The following is a 19,418-nucleotide window of genomic DNA, read 5'->3' on the forward strand; positions in this document are numbered from 1 at the left end:
CAAACCGGAGTTTCTTCTCCAGGGGTCGATCCCTCCAGCAGGCAAGTCAGAACACCTGCCTTCCCCATCGCCACCTGCAGGCTTTTCCCGCCTAGTGTTCGGCAAACATCAGTCACCAGGACTCCTTTCTAGTCCGTCTTAGGTTAGAAGCGCCCTTGCGACCTGTTCACCAGTGTGTCCCTGATGGACCGTGTTTTCCCTTCCAGCCACATAGCAACCTGCAAACCATCACCACAAAACCAGCCGGAGGACAGGGGAGCTTCCCGGAGGGTGCAAGTGGGGCATGTGCTCCGCTGCTCTGGTTCTAGGCCCCCCAGAGGTGCCTTTGAAGAAAGGCCTGTCAACCAACACGCGGGGAGGGACACCCAATATCGGCACCCACTGGACAGCAACCGGTTTGGGCTTCACCGGGCTGCTGTTCCTCACATCTAAGAGCTCCAAGGTGAGGTCCTCTCTCCTCAGATTCCATTGTGACCCCCGGGTGGGCATATCACATCAGAGAGAGGGAGTGCCCTCAACCACCAGCAAACAGCCTGCCTGGTGTGGCCCGAGGAGCACCGACACTACCTGGTGACCGGTCGGCACAGTGAAGTTTGAGGGAAACCCCCAAATCCACACTCGCTGCCATCGAGTCCTGCCAACTCACAGTGACCCTGTGGGACGGGGGAGAACTGCCCCTGCGGGTTTCTGAGGCTGTGGTTCTGGGAGTAGAAAGTCTCGTCCTTCTCCCAAGGACCAGATGGTGACTTTGAACTGCTGAGCTTGCTGTAGCAGTGCAACACCTAGCAAGGGAAGAGGCGCAGGTGGAAGCTGCAGTGCTGGGGTTGGCGACTGGTCACAGGCGCCTCAGAGGTACCGTTGACTTCCTTCCTCCGGTTTCTTCTTCTGGGCTCTTCCCGCCTCCTCCTGCACCTCCTCCCTTGGCCAGGGCTCTGTGCTGGTGGACTGGTCTTTATCCGGGAGGAAGCTGAACCCAGGGTGATCCTGGCCGGCTGGCAGTTTCCAACAGCCTTCCATTTCCGTGTACTCCTGGGCATGGCGACCTAGGAGGAGGTCCTGTGACACAACAGCTCAGGATGAGGCTAGGCTCGCCAAACAAAAGGCCGGCTGTTCAAACCCACGCAGCAGCTCAGAGGGAGAAGACACCCGGTGAGCTGCTGAGGAAAAGATGACCGCCCCATGAGAACCATGGCTACTTTGTGTCCCCACGGTCGATAGAAGTGAAAATCGACGGAGTGGCACCTGACAACAGCGGCAGGGTGATCGCCAAATAGAATCCACTGCCCTCCGGGCAATGCTGACTCATGTCGGCCCTTCAGCACAGGGTGGAACTGCCCCTGTGGGATTCCGAGACTCGCTCTTTACGGGAGTAGAAAACCTGGACTTTCCACTATGGAGCCGCTGGGGTTTTCCAACTGCTGACCTTGTGGTTGGTGGCCCAACGGGTAACCCCCAGACCACCAGGCCTCCTAGCAGGATGACAGAGAGGTACAGCGTTGTGTGTGTGATGAAGATCCTCCAATAGCCAGGTGGCAGGCCGAGTTTCAATTCGGTGGAGTTATGATGGTGCCAGAGGAGCCCTGGTGGCCGAGTGATTACGAATTGGGCTGCTACCTGCAAGGTGAGCAGTTCGGAACCAGCAGCCCCTCTGCAGGAGAACGACAAGGCTTTCTACTCCTGCGAAGAGTTACAATCTCAGAAACGCACGGGGACAGTTCTACCTGTCCTCAGAGGGTCGTAGTGAGTTGGCCGAGAGCTTGGTTTATTTTATATGATGGTGTCTAGATGGCACAGTGACGAAGCATTCATCTGCCAACCCACAGGTTGGTGGTGCTCCACGGGGCTGCCTTCCTCCATAGAGGTGAGCCTTGGCCACTCCATGGGGCACTCTGTGGCCTCCTGTCCCCCAGGGTCACTCTGAGCCGGAATGGACCTGAACGCAGTGGGCTGGGCAGGGCTAGGTCATGCTTGGTTTGGATGCTGTGCCCCCTAGTGGAAATGTGTCCCTAAAACCAGCAGAAAGTCACCACCCAGAGTTGCCGGAACCAGAAGCAGGCGTTTTGAGAGTGGGTCAGGGGCAGAAGCTCACCGCCACCCGCACCCGTAGTTCTGACACCCTCATGGCTGACTGCTTCCAAGCACACATTCCCTGGGGGCCTGGCCACACGCGCCCTTCCCTCAGAGGACCTCAAGGCCCGGTTCTGACAAGTTTGACCTGCTGTCTCCGGAGAGAGCCGCCAGCATGATGAGCAGCCTGGACTGGGGAGGCAGATGGATGGCAAGTCACAGACTGGTCTTGGGCCAGCTGCTGGGCTGTGGTCCCTCCGCTGGGTGCCAAATCCCCCCACGGGCCTCAGTTTCCCTCTGGGTCCCAATGGGGATAATGACATGGCTCCTCCCCCACCTCCCCCCAGGGGCTGTGTGGATTAACTAATTAGCGAGTGTGACATCGCCGGCTTTCACAAAGGGGCTGATTAAACGCTGAGTGCTGTTATTAGACCCGATCCAGGGTGTGTGACAGGCAGAGTCCCCTGTCGCCTCCTCCCCACCCCCTCCCTCCGTCTGCCCTGCTGAACATCTTGCAAGACAAACCCAAGATGATTCTTTTTGGCACGTCAGAGACTCGGGGGTGGGGGGGTGGGGGTGGGGCTTTTTGTGAATTTTCCCCTGCACTGGAATGTGAGTCTCGGCTGAGCTGCAGAGGGTAATCTGTCTCCGACAGCTGGCGCAGCTGTGCCCGGTCCCAGACTCTGCTTGGAGCAACTGCAGGTCAGCTGGCCATGGGCTGACCGTGGTCAGTGGCTTGTGCACAGGAAGATAAGTGCAAAATCCCTTAGCTGGGCACCAATCCCCTGACCACCCTGTCCCGTGGACCAGGGATGGAGTGGCCACCTTTCTCAGGACTTGCTGGGGGTGGGGTGGGGTCGGGGTGGCAGTGCAGCATGGTGCGTTGGCTCAGGGCAGGGAGCCAGCAGTTAAAGTGGGCATGGCTTTCAAGTAGAGGATAATCATGACGTCACAGCTCGGGGGCCTGGTGACTTTAGTTGAGCTTGTCCCCAGAGGTGGAAAGTCCAGGGAGGCGTCTGGGTTAAAGAATGGACGTGACTTTGCCGGGCACAGCCTGGGCGTCCAGAGGCCAGTCATCGGCCACCCATAGGAGCTGGGACCGCCTGCCATTCCTGGAGTTTTGGGTGCTCATTCCCACCTGCATCCTGGCCCTCGGGATGGGGTGGTGGGAAGGCGTGGCTTGGTAAATAAGTCTGCAGCTGACGAGGCAGAGGTAGACTGTTTACCCAAATAGCACAGACTCAGCCTGCCTGGGGAGGCGAGAGAAACACTCAGGCCTGAGCCGGCAGCCTCCCACAGGGAGATGTGTTGGCAAGGGGGTAGGATGTGCATGGGGACTGGGTCTTGGGGCACCTGGATCAGCAGGGCACCTCCTGGTAGGATTCCACCTTCTCGTACCCGCCAGGCCTTTCCGCTCCCTGCCTCCCTCAGCTCTCCCTCTGTGGGGTACGGGGGCAAGTGAGGGCCAGGCAGCATGACTTTGCCGTAAAGCAGGGATGAAAAGATCAGTTGCCACATGGATGTGACAAGGTCCCCTCCAAGGGGCAAAGTGTTCCCACCCGCTGAGGGGAGACCCCGTTGTTGCCGGGTGCCAGCATCATCGCTTCTGACTCCTAGCCCCTCCAGAGGACAGAACGGCAGGGCTCTGCCCATGGGCTTCTTGGATGTGCAAACTCTATGGGATCAGACCCCCAGGTCTTTCTCCCACCGAACTGCAGGCGGCTTTGAACCGCCAACCTTCTGCTTCACAACCGAGTGCTTAACTATTGCGTCATGGGTCTCCTTCGGGGGGAGCCTGCCAGCCCGAATCTTTCAGACGAGAAAGCCCAATTTGCAATCAGAGAGTCCCCCACCTCCCTGGTGATGGTGGTGATGCTGGAGGAGGGGGTGGTGGTGGTTGGTGCAGTGGGGGTGGGGGGCAGTAGTGATGACAGAGAAAGGAAAGGGGCCTGCTGACTTTTGCGAGGTTTCTCCACTCCTGCTGCACTCTGCACTCACTTGGGCATCACCAGCTCTTTCCCCAGAACCCTCAGTCATGCCCAGAGGATTGGGGAGGGGATCCTTGCATCTCATTAAACCAAGCCTCTTTGTAAGCACCTGCTCCCCGATGGGCATGATAGTACACTAGTCTATCTCCTCAGGGCACTGGGGAGCCATAGGAGTGTAAACACAGATGCCTCTGGGGAAACCTACCCGCTCGCTGAGGAGCGTGATTCATCCACGCTTTCTGGACACCAGTCACCAGACGAGGGGATGCGTCCCCTGTTGCTTTTCTCCAGCGCAGCCAGGGCTTCTTCCTTCAGCACCGTTGGTTCCTGATCATATGCTGACTCTGTGTAGTCCTCTCTTCTTTCGATGCTTCCCGCCTTGGCCAGGATTTCGCCCCTAGCCTCTTTGCATCGTGTAACCCGAGGCTTGGATGTTTTCCTTGAGTTCTTTCTGTTCAAGATGAGCCGAGCGTGCCCTTCCGGTCCGGTTTTCCAAAGCCCGGGGTCTTTGCACATTTGACGCTCATACTTCGCTCTGTCCTCTCGAGCCGCCCTTTGAAATAGTCTGTTCGGCTCTTGGACCTCTTCCTTTCTTCCATCGGCCTCAGCGACTCTCTGATCAAGAGCACCTTTCAGAGTCTCTTCTGGTGTCCACTTTGAGGTTCGCTTTCTTGCCTTTCTTTTAAAGGACTCTTTTGCTTTCTTCCAGGATGATGTTCCTGACGCCCTCCCACTGCTCGGCAGGTCTTTTGTCCTTAGTGCACAATGAGTCAAATCTGTTCTCGAGATGCCCTGGAGAGTCAGCTGGGGTACGCTCAAGGTCGTATTTCCGCTCCTGTGAACTTCTTCCCCCCACCCCCAACAGTTTTATTGCATATCATGCAATTCAATAGTTCAATCATTCAATTATATCAAAGAGAATTGTTACCACATCAATTTTGAGCACCCCTCCCCCAAAGGTTACATTGCCTTTAAAATGAGTTCTGCAATCACAATCCGTTCTAATACTCCCTCCCTCCTCCCATCTTCATTATTTACTCCCCAAATCCCTCTTCCCTCCCTGTCACCTACCCCTGTGTTCCCTATATCCCCAATTATCAGTTATTATCATTATGCCTCCACTCCTCCTGTGCTTCACCCCTGGGAGACCCAACAGAATACAATAAAAAACAAAATCGCACGAAGGGGGTGAGGATAAAATCATAAGAGTACACAGACCCAAGTACAAATGACGTGTAAGAAGGAAAAGACCCCCATCAGCACTCAAAAAGCCAGGGAAAAAATTTCTGTCGTGGAACCAGTAAGAGATGCCTGCACCCAGAACAAACTGATGGGGTAGTCAGCTGGCCCAGTGCCGAGTTCGATCCAGCATAACAGAGATGACATTGGTCTCTGCCCGAGGTCAGGGTGATCACGTGAATTTCTTTTCCCTTCCTTCCACTTCCACTTGAATTGACTTCACGTGTGACCGTCTGTGTCGCCGTCAGCTCCTGGTCTCCTTTTGGGTGCGGATGCCGAGTTTCCCCATCACCGCTTACTGCAGAGGGAGTCCGTTTGATTTCCTGGTGCTCCATCTGGAGAAGTTGACATGCACAGGCACGGTTTGGGCTGTGGAAGAAAGGCATTTGCTTTGACCACCTCTTGGTCTTGCCCGATTCTGCCATGCTTCGCTTCTATCACCAAATATCAGCAATATTCTCCAACCACTGTTCCCTCCTCTTTGTCCTCAACTTCTGTACTCCAACTGCCAACAATGATCCGGGCACCTCGAAGACATGTGGATCCATTTCTGACTAGAGGTAAAAGTCTGACATTGGTAAAATGCTTCCACTTCTTCATCACTCGCTTTAGGGGTTGATGCATACATCTGGATAGATAATAGCTCACTGACGGGATTTCCTTGCATTCGGATAGATATTACCCTAGCACGGACAGCCCTGTGCTTCAAGATAGAGCTTGAAATGTCCTTTGTCACATGAGTGCAATACCATTCCTCCTGATTGTGCCATGCCCGGCATGGTAAGCCATACGGCTGCCCAGTTCAAAGTGGCTGACACCTGTCCACCACCAGCTCACGAATGCTTAGGACAGCGGTTCTCAACCTTCCTCATGCCGAGCCCCTTTCATACGATTCCTCATGTGGTGGTGACCCCCAGCCATAAAATTATTTTCATTGCTACTTCATCACTGTCGTGTTGCTCCTGTGATGAATCGGGCGACCCCTGTGAAAGGGTCGTTTGACCCCCAAAGAGGTCGTGTTCGATTTCATTATTTTACTATTTCCAATTTTCCTAGGTTCATGCTCTGGACATTCCAACTTCCAGTTAGTATTAGATTTTACAACTCGTCTCCATCAGCAAACGAAGATCCTGAAGGCTTCGCTCCAGCCCCATCGTTGGCTCCGCTTTGAGATGGCAGCTCTTCCTCGGACACATGGTGTGTGCCTTCCCACCATATGTCTATCTGACAATGTTCTGCTGCTGTCCGTGAGGCCTGCAGTGGGTAATGTCTCAAAAGCAAGCGTCCTAGTCCTTCTCTGTAGTCTGGTTAGTTTGGAACTCAGCTCAAACTTGTTCACCTGGGATGACCCTGGTGGTATCTGAAATACCAACAACATCGCTTCCAGCATCACAGGGACACACGGGCCACCCCAGGACTGCAAGCTGACAGGCAAGCTGGTGGCTGTGGAGGCTGGCACGTCCCAGGTCTATGGGTAGAGGCTGCAGAGACTGGGGAACCCGAATTCAACAGGTCAGTAGACAGGTTGCTCACTCAGAGAACCACAGAAACTTGGCTGAGCACCAAACGGTGTGTTAGACGGCAGGCTGCTGGTTCACACTCCGAGACCTGGAGGTTAGAGGATGACGAATCACACGCAGGATCAAGGGAGGGCCAATTTTGCCAGAACAGCCATATATATAGGATGCAGGCCACACCCCTTTCACTTGATTGGCTGCTCACATTAGATCCCCAAATATAACCAAGCCACTGAGAATGCTGGTTTAGCCAAGTTGACACATGATCGTCACCACTGCAAACCCTTACATCATGTTCTATCAATTCTTCCTCCGAGACAGCCCTTGAAGCCAGTCACACCATCCAAGCCCGGGGCCCCCTTGTCCCCCTCAAGGATAATAGCAGCAGCTTCTTAACTACCCTCACTCCTCATTTCGCCCCACCCAATACGGAGGCTTTTATAAACGAGCATCGAATTGTATCAGAATCACTGCCTTAAGTCTTGCTGTGGTTTACCATCAGTCCTAAAACACAGACTCCCAATTAAAAAGAAAAAAAAAGCATATAACTTCTACACCTTAACATGAACAAGCATCACATGCTCAATGTGATGGTCTTCTACGAGTACATGACCCCCTCCTATACAGACCACCCCGCAGGAAGAACAGAACATCTCCAGTTCTTCGCCCGCCTCCCAATCCACACCCACCTCCCAGAGGTCACCACCGCTGTAACCTCTCTGCCATAGATTGCTCTGGTCCGATATTGAACTTCCTATCAATGGAATCCCAGAGTCTGCACTCCTTCGTGCCCCACGTGTGCTTGCTCAACGTTAACAGCTGTGAGATTCATCCATGTTATGCTGTGTCTTTTTCACTGGTATATGTGTTCTTTTCTGAGGGGGTACTGCTAGTCTAGCATGTAGCATCCTCGTGTCTCGTGTGGAAGCCCTGGTCCATACTCCTCATGGGCAGGCAGCACTGGGTGCCAGTGGAGGCCTGTGTGCTGCGGTGATGCTGGCCATCTTGCAGTGGGGAGCATCCAGACGAAGGAAGACTAGGAAGAAAGGCCTGGCAATGGGCTGAAAGAGAGAAAGAGCCAGTGAAACCCCTATGAAGCACTTGGCGAAAGACTGGGCACCGTCTCCTTCCACGGTGCCCTAGGTTGTTGGGAGCTGGCGGCTGGCTCAGCAGCAGCCAACAGTAGAAACAAATATGGAATTCTATGGAGACCAGTCCCGTGCTTGATACAGAAAGAGGAAAGCTCTTGAGGAGATGGAGTGACCCGGTGGCTGCAACCATGGGCTGAGACACGGGAACAAGTGTGAACATGGCCCAGGTCCGGGCAGTGTGTCCTTCTGTTGTCCGTAGGGACTCGAGAGCACCTATCAGCACCATGAGTTCCTGGTCTACTCTGCTGCTGTGGCATTTGGATTTCTCTCGAGTTTGGAGACCAGGCTCCCGTAAGCAACCTCCCACTGGTGGTCTTTCGGTGACCTGCACTTGTTTCTCTTGATGGCACAGTGGACAGGGGCATGCCCCACCGGCCCCAAGATGACCTCCTCCTAATCCCAGGACATGCAAACATGCTAGGGGACACGGCACAGGGGAGTCCGGGTGGAGATGGAATTAGGGTGGCTCACCAAGTGATATTACGAATTGAATTGGCCCCGGGCCCCACAACAGCGCGTTGTAAATCCTAACCTGCGGGCCGTCGTTCTCAGGAGCTGTGTCAGCGGGAACACCACAAGGAGGTGGCTTTCACAAGCAGACATTTATTTTCTCACTCTTTGAGAGGCTAGGAGTCAAACTCAGAGGGTAAGCTGTTGGGCTAGGAAGGCTTTGTCTCTTTTGTGGATTCCTGAGGACGGCCCGTCTCTTCAGTATCTGCTTTCTGGGTCCTCGGAGATTCCCTGCATCCTGCCACCTCCCCATCCTCCATCCCTACCTCCCTGCTCTCTGGTCTAATCTCTTTCGTATCTCAATGAGATAGGCTCCAGGCACAGCCCGTACACATCCTGCCTCCCTGCGGTAACGCGACAGCCCATTCCGAAATGAGATTACAGACCCATAGCACAGAGGCGAGGAGTCACGACCCATCTTTTGGGGCGACACAACTTCGTCCATGGCGGTTATCTTTGTCATGTTAACGAGGCAGGATGGATGGAGGATGTATCTTGACTCACTCTTTTTTTTTATCCCTTCAGCAAAATGAACACACACAACACCCCCCCGGTGTGCAATATTGAATTTTTTAATTTACACAGCTCATAAAACCCTTTTCCAATGTGTTTACATTTTCAGCAGATTCCAATATGCTTCTTAAAAGAAATTTTAAACACCCGTTGCTGGTTGGACAAGTTTACAGAGCCGGTCAAAGTATCTTAACTGACAGTTCATGTGCATCCTGAGCCTCATCTCTGGAAGCCCCTCAATGCCCCCTCATGTGTCCCACTTCCTCTTCTCTGCTCTGGTGCCCAGTCCTCCCCCTTTCTAACCCCCTGGAGTTTGTCTTTCAGAACCACTGCCCTTTTGGTCTGAAGGGGTTGAGGAAAGCCCAGAGCTGAGAGTCTCTTTTGAGACAGAAAAGAGAAGGAAACAGAGTTGGGGAGAAAGGAGCCATGCCACATGAAGATGACACCTGGACAGACACTCAGAGAGACCACGTGATAGGCAGGTTTATTGTGCCAGCCTGGCCAATAGGAACATGTGGGAGTCATCAGGTTGCAGTTTGATTGGAGGGCAAAGAGATAAATGGCTCTGCAAGGCCCGTCCCCCTCTCTCTTGCTCTCTGGTGATCGGACCAGTGTGCTGCTGCTTTAGCTAGTTCCCTGCCTCAGCCTGTGAGCGACACTACCTGTGGGCCGAGCCAAGCCATGGATTGTGTTGCTAGAGCTTGAGGCTCCTTTGACACCAGCTTCACCATGCTGCTGGTGCATACATCACTAGAGCTGGAGCCTGGTGGATCCTGTTGTCGTGCATTGCTTGAGTTTGATATCCCATCCGGGCCTGCTTCGCTAAGCACCTGAGCTACTGACTGTTGCTGACCCACCCTGCTGCCTGCTGCCTATGGGTAGACTCTACCTGCCTTGTCCGAGGGAGGACTCTGCTGTCTGCTTTCTTGACCCTGGACCCGGCAGCCCACGAGAGTTGAAGGACTTCTAGTATATTAGCTGTTCCATGGAAGTGAGTTGCACTGAGCCCTCTGTATTGTTGTGTGGACTAATTAGCTGTTATATTCCTTCTCGCTGTATAAACCTATCTCTATATATCTAGATCTATGTAATTATAAGTGTCTTGGTTTCACTTCTCTAGAGAACCCTTCCTCACATAGACCGGGACCATCCTCCAGAAGCTGACAGAGAGAGAGAAGCCTTCTCTTACATTCGGGGCCTTGAATCCAGATATCTGGTCTCCTAAACTGTGAGGAAATAAGCTTCTGTTTGCTGGAGTGCCCCCCTTGTGGTATTTCTGCCGCACTAGAGAGCGGAGAGAAGACTGAAGGAGAATCGAGCATTTGAATTGCGGTGCTGGAGAAGACTATTGAAAGTACCATGGACTGCTAAAAGCACAAACAAGTCTGTCTTAGAAGAAGTGCGGCCAGAGTGCTCCTTAGAGGCCAGGATGGCCTTTTGTGTGACAGACATTGGACGTGTTGTCAGGAGAGACCCGTCCCTGGAGAAGCACACCTGCCTGGTCAAGCAGAGGGTCAGCGAGAGAGAGGGAGGCCCTCTGGGAGATGGACTGGCTCAGTGGCTGCAACAATGGGCTCGGGCACAAGAACAGTTGTGAGGTTGGCGCAGGACCGGGCAGGGTTTCCTTCTGTTGTGCATGGAGTTACTATGGGTCAGGATCAACTTGGCGGCAGATTCCAGATGAAGAGAGGCCAGGAAGAAAGGACTGGCAACCTCTGTCTGAAAACCAGCCGATGAGAACCATATGGCCCCCAGGGGTCCACTCACCATCCCATCATGGGCGGAGTCACTGTGAGCCGGAGGGCAGCGGGCAGTCATGACGACCGCAGGGCTACCACCCAGGGGACTGCCTTCCCCTCCTGCCTGCCACAGCCACACCGCAGCACACTCTCCTCGAAGGCCCTCAGCTCCCGCACATCTCTCCCCCTAATCCTCCCAACTCAGTTCTCTGCCACCTCCCCGGGAAACCAGGCCGCCCATCCCCTACCCCCGGTTTGGTTTGAGGGTCTCCATACCCCTGCTGGCCTTCTTTGGGTACCCAGCCAGCCTGGCCAAGGCAGCCATGTGCACTTCCAAATAGGATTATAGCTTGGTTTTGTGCCCCAGGCTGCACCTCCAGATGCTAAGGTTCAGGTACACAGGGGCCTCTCACCATCCTACCCCCAGCTCTTAGCCCAAGACAGCAAGAGCCGGGCACACAGTAGGCTCACCCAAACCATTGCTGAATGAACCCTTTCTGCTTGTCAGGCAGAAGCGAAAGCAGGGAGAGGAGGGGGCAAGGGAGGGAAAGGAGAGAAGAGGTGGAGAGAGGGGACAGAGGAGGGGAGGAGAGTGCAGGGGGAGGGGAGAAAGAGGGATGGGCAGAGAGGGAGAGGAAAGGAAGGGAGAAGAGAGGGTAGTGGGGATGGGGGAAGGGGCCAGAGGAAAGGGGAGGAGGAGGGTGGGAGGGCGGGAGAGAGGAGGGCTAGGAGAGGAGGGAGGAAGAGAGCTGCTTCGCCTGGTGACCCTAGGAGGCCAGCCTCCACCCTGGACTCTCTGCTCCCCACCTGGCATCTGTCCTGTCGCCTCTTGAAAACCAGTGGTGTTCACCAAACCCACAGGAGGCAGGTGCTGATTTCTTAGCAGAAAGGCCCTGCGCTTCTCTCCCGGCTGCTCAATGCCTTCCCTGGGACCTGGTGACTCACGCTCAGAACCCGGCAAACAGCCAGCCTGTCCTTGAGGCAGCGGGCAACCTGTGGCAGAGACACAGAGAGGGGCGGCAAGTCCCCCACCCTGCCCACACTGCACCCCACCTGTCAGAGTCAGGGCAGGGTTTGGGGGGTGTGGTGTGGGCTGGGGCCACAAGCAGGGCCTCTTGATTCCCAGCTCAGGGGTGGAGAGAGGCAGGGCAGCCAGGGTTGTGCCCGTGTGCGCGCCATGCTCCAGTGCATGGTCCCTCCCGCTCAACAGAATGGAATCCCACCCGGTGCTGCGCCACCCTCACACTGTTCTTCTGTGCCACGGCGTCCATCCGCCTCGTTGAAGGCCTTCTCTTTCCCCAAGCACCTCTCTACTCTCCGCAGCACCACGTCCTTCTCCAAGGGCTGGTCTCTCCCGACGACACGTCCAGAAGAAGCCATGCCGTCCTCGCTGCTCAGGAGCACTCTGCCTGTGCCCTCTGGCCATCCCCTGGCCGTCCACGGTGCCTGGCACACGCTCACTGACACTGTGACTAGGGGCATCTGTTCTTCTCGGGATCCTTGGCTGGGCCAGCTCTCAGGCGCCTACAGAGCAATGAGAAAGACCGTGGCTTGGGGAAGGGGCACCTGAGACCCCAAGGCGACATCGGTGCACGTTTGAGGTTTTAAAGAGGCCTTCACAGCACATTTGCCACATGCAGAGCATCGCTGGATTTCCTCGCCATGGGCTTTGATTGTGGATCCCAGTCAAACGAAGTCTTTGAGAATGAGTTCCACTGGACTTTCAGAGAAGCACCAAGTTCATCATTTTAGTGTAAATCCCATAAAGTGTTGGGGGACATGCCTCCACTTTAAAAAAAATTGCTGATACGAAGTAATAAATTAGGTGTGTATCTGAAATTCAGATTTCACGGGGTATTTTATCTGGCCACTTTAGATGGGCTGCCTAGAGCAGTGGTTCTCAACCTTCCTCATACTGCCACCCTTTCATACAGTGCCTCATGTGGTGGTGACCCCCCAACCATCAAATTATTTTCGTTGTTACTTCATAACTAATTCTGCTACTGATGAATCAGGCAATCTCTGTGAAAGGGGTCGAGACCCACAGGTTGAGAACCGCTGGTGTAGAGGAAGCCACTCCCACCTTCCACCATGCAGGAGTCCTGGGGGTGAAGGGGTCAGGGGTTCAGCACTGGATTGCCAATTGCAAGGTCTGCGGTTCAGACCCGCCAGCCCCTCGGTGAGGGAAAGAGGAGGCTGTCTGTTCCTGTACAGATAGATCTGCAGCCTCGGGACCCCGTGGAGCAGTTCCACTCTGCCCTGTGGGGTCGCCGTGCATCAGCGTCAGCTCGGTGGCTGGGAGTCTGGTTTGGGTTTGGCCACTAACACACAGGCCCTCTGTGGGGACCTGAGTCCTCCCTGTGCTGTCCACAGTGCAGCCTGGCTGCCCCTGAGCAGAGCTGGCCACCCTGTGGCCTGTTTGGACTCCTAAGACCCTGAGCAGACTGGTTTTCACCTCAGTACATTAGGCTCCCCTGCCCGGGGCACCATGCCCACACTCAGGACTCTGGGTGTGGGGCCCTGGCAGGGGGGCTTCAGAGGGCTCCCAAGGGGGCCAGGTTGGCTGCACCCTCACCTGCAGGGGAGCCAGAACCAAATGCCATCTCCACTGCTGCCCCTCACCAACCACCTCTGGGCCACTCTGCTCAATGCCCAGCTCCAGTTTCAGAGAGTGACCGACTCTGTGCAGCCCCAGGTCAGTTGCGAGGGCAGCTGCAGCATCCACCTGGGGACTGAAGGCCCAGGGTACTGACCCCAAGGCTCAGGGAGGCAGAAGCTCCAGGACTCGGGTGCAAAGTCCGATGGTTCTTCAAGCGGCTTCTCCCAGAGCCTGGCTTAGACGGCTGGCGGTAGCTCCTGGCAGCCCCCTGAGCATCTCCGCCAAAGTGGACTCTGCCCTGTGATTGCCCATCACTGCTCACTGCCTGCCTTCCCCACGGCACTGTCAACTCCGGGCAGGCAGGGAGCAGCTTGGTCCACTCCTGGCTATCCCCAGTGCCTGGTTAGTGTACGGCCCAGTCCACAGGGGTCTCTCAGCAGTGGTGGCAGTACCACGGCCTGCAAATGGCACCTGTGCATGGCTGCTAGAGGAACAAAGACCCCCGGGCACTGACACACAAGGGCCAACTGTGATCCTTAATCAGTGATCCTCAGGATCTCTGACCCCACTGCTGTTCAGATAAGGGGCACAGAGAGAGGAGTGGGCTGCACAGCAGGACGGTGGCTGAGCTGGGCCCTCTACTCAAGGCTCTTGATTGCCACTCCAAAGTTCTGTCCATTCCCGTGTCCCCCAGGAGACCCCCACCTCACTCCCAGCCTGGACCATCTGTCTGCTCTGCTCTGAACCTGCAGAGGCAGCCACTTCTCCTCCTGACAAACACTCCATCCCAACTCCAAGGCTCCCCTTCCTGGGAAGGGGAGGGAGGGTGAGCCTAGCCTTGGGCAAGGAGACAAGGAAACTCTGCCAACAGAGTCTCCTCTGACCAACAGGTGTGTGGGTGTGTGGGTGAGAAATCCCTGCAGGTGTGGAGGGAGCAGGGACTTGTATTTTGATAGCCCTCCCAGAGGGCTGCCCTGGACTTTGCCCTTACTCCCTCCCCTGCTGCTCCTTATCTCTGGGAAAAGACTCCCCTACCACCAAGCCCAAAGCACCTGCTGCTTCCACTTCAGCAAAGCCCAAGGGGCACCCCACCCCCCTGCATTGCATCCCAAGCCCCTCTTCTGGTTATAGGCCCCCTCTGGTAGTCTGTTTCCTAATCAAGGAACCAAACCGAAGCCCAACCGAACCACTGCTGGAGCAGAGGCCCACTCACAGCAAACCGGTAGAACTGCCCCTGTAGGTTGCTGAGACTGACACTCTTGACTACGAGAGGGGAAAGGCTTGTCTGTCTCCCAAGGAGTGGCTGGTGGTTTCAAACTGTGGACCTTGGGTCTCGGAGCCCAACTCGGAACCACTACACCACCAGGGAACACTAGCCTACAAATGGGGACTGTCAATGCTGTGTGAGCACCAATAGTCCCTGGTGCCTCTCCTGGTAACCAAACCCAAACCAGAAACCAAGTGCATGCCGGCTTCTAGCGACCCTAGAGGACAGAGTAGAAGTGAGTTCCCGAGACGGTGAGTCTTTATGGGCACAGAAAGCCTGGACATGATGCCATCGGGCCTCCTTCATCAAGGGAAGGGGCCCATTAATGTTGCCTTTGTCAGGAAGCAAGGTGTGGTGGCTGGCAGGTAACAGGGGCTCAGTCCAGGTGCTTTCCCGGCGTCCTTGCCCTGGGGCTGGGCGAGCCTCTAAACCAAATGTGAACGTGCTGCTGTCCTTGTTGTTAGGGGCCCTGGCGTCGGTTCCAGCTCACGGTGACCCTGGGCACAAGAGAACACAACATGGCCTGGCCGCGCGCCTGACACCCGCACACGTGTTCTTAGGTTGGACGCCGCGATGGCAGCCAGTGTCCATCTGCCTTGTTGAGGGCCTTCCTCGTCTGCACTGCCCTGTGCTTGTCCAAGCGTCAGGGACTGGTCCTTCCTGGTAGCATGCCCCAAGGAGGTGCTTAGTCCAAATGTGTTTGTTCTTCCCAGGACACTTTCTACCTTCTTTGCCAACACTGTAACTCAAGCGCATCACTGCTCCTGTGGCCTTCCTTCTGCATCGTCCAACTGTCATGGTGACTGAAAACCCCACGGTCCGGTGCACCTGACACACACCTTTCCCGGTTTTAAACCACCCAGTGGTTCCTTGTTCTGTTGGAGCAATTGCTTCCTGGCCCATGGACAGGTTCCACAGGAGCACAGTGGAGTGGTCTGGTCTTCCTATTCTTCTTAAGGCGATCCACAGTTTGTGGGTTAATTAAAGTTTACTGTGCCAACCTGGCCAATAAACACATGTGGGGTTCATTGAAGGGTGGAGAGATAAATGGCTCGGTGAACCTTGCCTTTCTAGTTCTTGGGTCTCTTGATTTGTGATGGTCGGACCAGGGTGCAGCTGCCTTAACCAGTTCCCTGCTTCAGCTAGCAAGGCTCACTTCCTGCAAGACATCCCCAAGGAGAAGCCACATGGACCTACCCCAATGCAGCCCTGGGTGCTGGAGCAGCCGTGTGGAGACCCCTGCCAGCGCTGAGATGCTTACACGTTCACTGATTCGGCTTTCCTCCTGCAGTCGGCATCATAGCGTGTGTTTTGTGAGATGGAGGAAGACTTTGTGGAATGGTGTCGGACATATGGGTTATTGTTAGACTTGTGGGCTTGGGCAGCACTGGGTTGGGATGGTTTGTGTGTGTGTGTGTGTGTTTTATGTGCACTTAACCTTTATGTGAAACTCTCTCTTATATATGAGTTTCTGTGGATTTCTTTCTATAAAGTACCCAGACTAACACAGTTTGCTATGATCCACGCAGTTGAATGCCTCTGTGCAGTCAAGAAAACACACACACAACAAACCTCTTTCTGGTATTCTCTGCCTTTCAGCCAAGACCTATTTGACAGCGGCAAGGATAGCCCTGGTTCTAGGTCCTCTTCTGAATCCAGCTTGACTTTCTAGCGGCCAGCCCCCATCAGTGCGTTGTTGCAGCCATGGTTGGATGATCGTCAGCAACATCTTACTTGCATGTGATATTTAAGATGTTCTTCAGTAATGTCCGCGTTCTGTTGGTCCACCTTTTTTTGGAGTGGGGACAGGTATGGATGCTTCCAGTGCTTCATCAGCCTCTTGAAATCTTTAGTGGGCTTTTTGTCAATGCCTAGAGCCTGGTTTTTAGTAATGCCTGCAGTGCAGCTTGGACTTCTTCCTTTGGTCCCTGCGGTAGTTTCATCATCTCATGTCAACCTGAGGATTTTAAGGATGAAGGGGTGGAGCTTAGACCTGTCAATCAGGTCACAGCCTGATGATGCTTCCTTGGGGACATGGCCTTCTCGTGAGGATTCTGGGAACGTCCCTTCTCTCTCTGCCTTGGTCTTCCTGTTGACAAGCCACACAGAGGAGCCCTTCTCTCTGCGTCTCCTCCCTGTTGAGACACTCAGAGAGCTGGAGGAGCCACATGGAGATCCACACCAGTGCTGAGATGCTTCCACCACCACTGGATCCACAGGACTTTCCATCCACCAGCCTCTGATCTTCCTGGATTCTGCATCATTGCATGTGGCTGTGTGAGTCTGAAGAGAGATTTATGAACTAATAGTGGACTTACAGGCTAATTTTGGACTTAGGGACTTGATCTGGACTGGCCTGGATGTTTTCTCAATATACAATTGCTCTTTGACATAAAGCTCTCTCTTACGCACATGTGAGTGTCTCTGGATTTGTTTCTCTAGTCAAGTGGCCTAACACAGTACCATTGGTTCTTGATCTTCTGTAACCTCTTGAAATAGTTGAATGTTGACCAGATCTCCATGGTTCAGTGACTCTGAGTATTCCTTCCTTCTTCTTTTGATGCTTCCTCCATGGTTCAGTGGTTTGCCCATAGAATCCTTCAATATTGCCACTTGAGAGTTGAGGATTTGCTTCACTTCTTTCAACTTGAGATAGGTTGAGAGTGTCTTCCTTTTGGAGGAAAAAGGAAGAAATGAGACGGCGGAAGCAAAGAGGAGAAACGATGAAGTAAAAGAGCTGAACAGAAAAGCTCAGAGGGCAACTCAGGAAGATAAATGAAATGTGCAAAGACCTCGGCCTAGGGTTAGACGTAATGATTAAGCTCGACATTGCTTTTTTATCTATTAAAATAAAAAGCCATTTTGTAAGACTCGACTTCTAGCGGATGGTCTTTGCTGCTGCGCACCCTGGTGTGTGTGTCTTGGTGGGCGTATGCACTCGGTTATGCTAAGCATCCTCCAGAGAGTACATGTGCTAGGTTGTGAGTATGTTAGGTTTGGCCAACTTAAGTTTTCCAAAGTGGAAAAGTCTGTTACACCCACACCAGCCATCTATGAGAGTTTCAGCCGCCCCATAATCCCACTAACGTTTAATAGCCCCGGTCCTTTCCATTTTAGCCAAATTTCCAACCACCTTTTGAGAAACCCCCACTATTCCTTTCTGGTCCACTGCAGTGGCTACATTGGTTGTAGCTGACTGCCTGTAGACTGGCCCTCAGTCTGAAGGCATCTTTCGAATGGGTAGGCAGAAGGTTTATTCAGCTACAGGGGAGGACTCTTCTAAGCTCCACCCAATGGAGGTGTGTGTTAGTCTGGGTAGACTAGAGAAACAAATCCATGGACACACACACACACACACACATATATATATAAGAGAGAGTTTTATATAAAGGGCAATTGTACATTAAGAAAAACATCCCAACCCAGTCCAGTCCAAGGTCATAAGTTCGATATTAGCCCATATGTCCAACAGCAATCTATAAAGTCCTCTTCAGACTCACGAAACACATGCAATGATGCCGAATGTAGAAGATCACAGGCCAGTGGGTAGAACGTCTTTGGATCCAGTGGCATTGGAAACATCTCAGCGCTGGCAGGGATCTCTGCATGGCTTCTCCAGCACCCAGGGCTGCGTCAGGGTGGGTCCATGTGTCTTGTCAGCTGCTAAGTCTCTCAGGGTGTAGCAGAGAGTGAGAAGTGTCTTCTGCCTCCAAGGAGGAAGTACCAGATTTCCCAGAATTCTCAGGAGAAGGCCATGCCCACACAGAAGTCTCATTGGCTAGCTCCAGATTGACAGCCTAGACTCCACCCCTACACTCTTAATCCTCAAATGGACACCAGATTAGGCGATGACCACAAGGTGATACCTAATGCCTGGCACCTGACCACTCAATCAAAGCCTTCCTTCAGGGCATATGCTGGCAGGGACAGGTCCTAACATGTATTAATTAGCACTGTTGGGGTGATCCTGAACCACCCCAGGGGCACAAACTGGGTCCTGGGGGATTGAGGAGCTGATGCATCGACCACCTCCTTCTTCCTTATATCCTCAAGGCACCCATGCCTTTTCCTAGCTCCCACCTGTCCCCTTTACTCAGCATTGTCTGTAGAGGCACCATGCTTTACAGCTGGGAAGCATTTGGCTCCCACCTGTACAATGCTGTCCACACACCTGTGGACTCCATTGTGACCGACCCCACCCACTACCTTCAAAGTCACGGAGAAGCACTTCTGAATTCACGGTGGCCTCGCATTGTGGATTTCTCCAGGAGTAAATATGTAAAAATACAGTTACTCACAAGTGGAGTGGGTGGTGGGTAAAACTTCCAATTTAAAAGAGTCCAGAAAACCAGTGGGTCCAGGTTGGACCCTGACGCTAAGTCAAGGTAGCTGCTTGGGGTTTACCACGGGGGTTCCTGTGCTTCCCACCTCCCTGGTGTCCCCTTTCCCTGTAGGATCCAGGTCACATGGCATGAGCTCTTGTGCTTTGTCAGACACCCTGCCTGATGTTTCCCAGACTCTCCAACAGAGCCTGTTTGTGGCCTCCTGTTACCTCCTCTTTGTCCAGATTTCCGGCCTGCCTGCTGCTGCTGCTGCTGCTGCTGCAGGTCCAGCCCTTCCTGGTGGGGGTGACCAAGTGCATGGCAGGGGAGCCGGATAATCAGGGGTCAAAGGCCAGCTCTGCTATTTTTGAGCTGTATTATTCTGGGTAATTAGAGAAACAAATCCACAGAAACTCATATGTATAAGAGAGAGTTTTATGTAAAGGGTAAGTGCACATCAAGAAAACATCCCAACCCAGTGCTGCCCAAGCCCACAAGTCCAACAT

At 53.9% G+C, this 19,418-nt stretch overlaps 1 protein-coding gene across 1 annotated transcript in view; it reads left to right on the forward strand.

Moving 5' to 3' along the window:
- The first annotated feature begins 7,374 nt into the window (after positions 1–7,374).
- The window catches only part of SYT7 (synaptotagmin 7), a 149,887-nt gene continuing 137,843 nt past the window's right edge, over positions 7,375–19,418 (forward strand). The window contains exons 1-3 of the mRNA XM_030887513.2: positions 7,375–7,521; positions 8,162–8,253; positions 19,158–19,298. Of these exons, the coding sequence (XP_030743373.1) occupies positions 7,375–7,521; positions 8,162–8,253; positions 19,158–19,298 (380 nt within the window). The remainder of the gene's footprint in view (positions 7,522–8,161; positions 8,254–19,157; positions 19,299–19,418) is intronic.

Source organism: Echinops telfairi, unplaced genomic scaffold (genome assembly GCF_000313985.2).
Source record: "Echinops telfairi isolate 266 unplaced genomic scaffold, ASM31398v2 ScPeMD7_7416;HRSCAF=8454, whole genome shotgun sequence".
Taxonomy (NCBI): domain Eukaryota; kingdom Metazoa; phylum Chordata; class Mammalia; order Afrosoricida; family Tenrecidae; genus Echinops; species Echinops telfairi.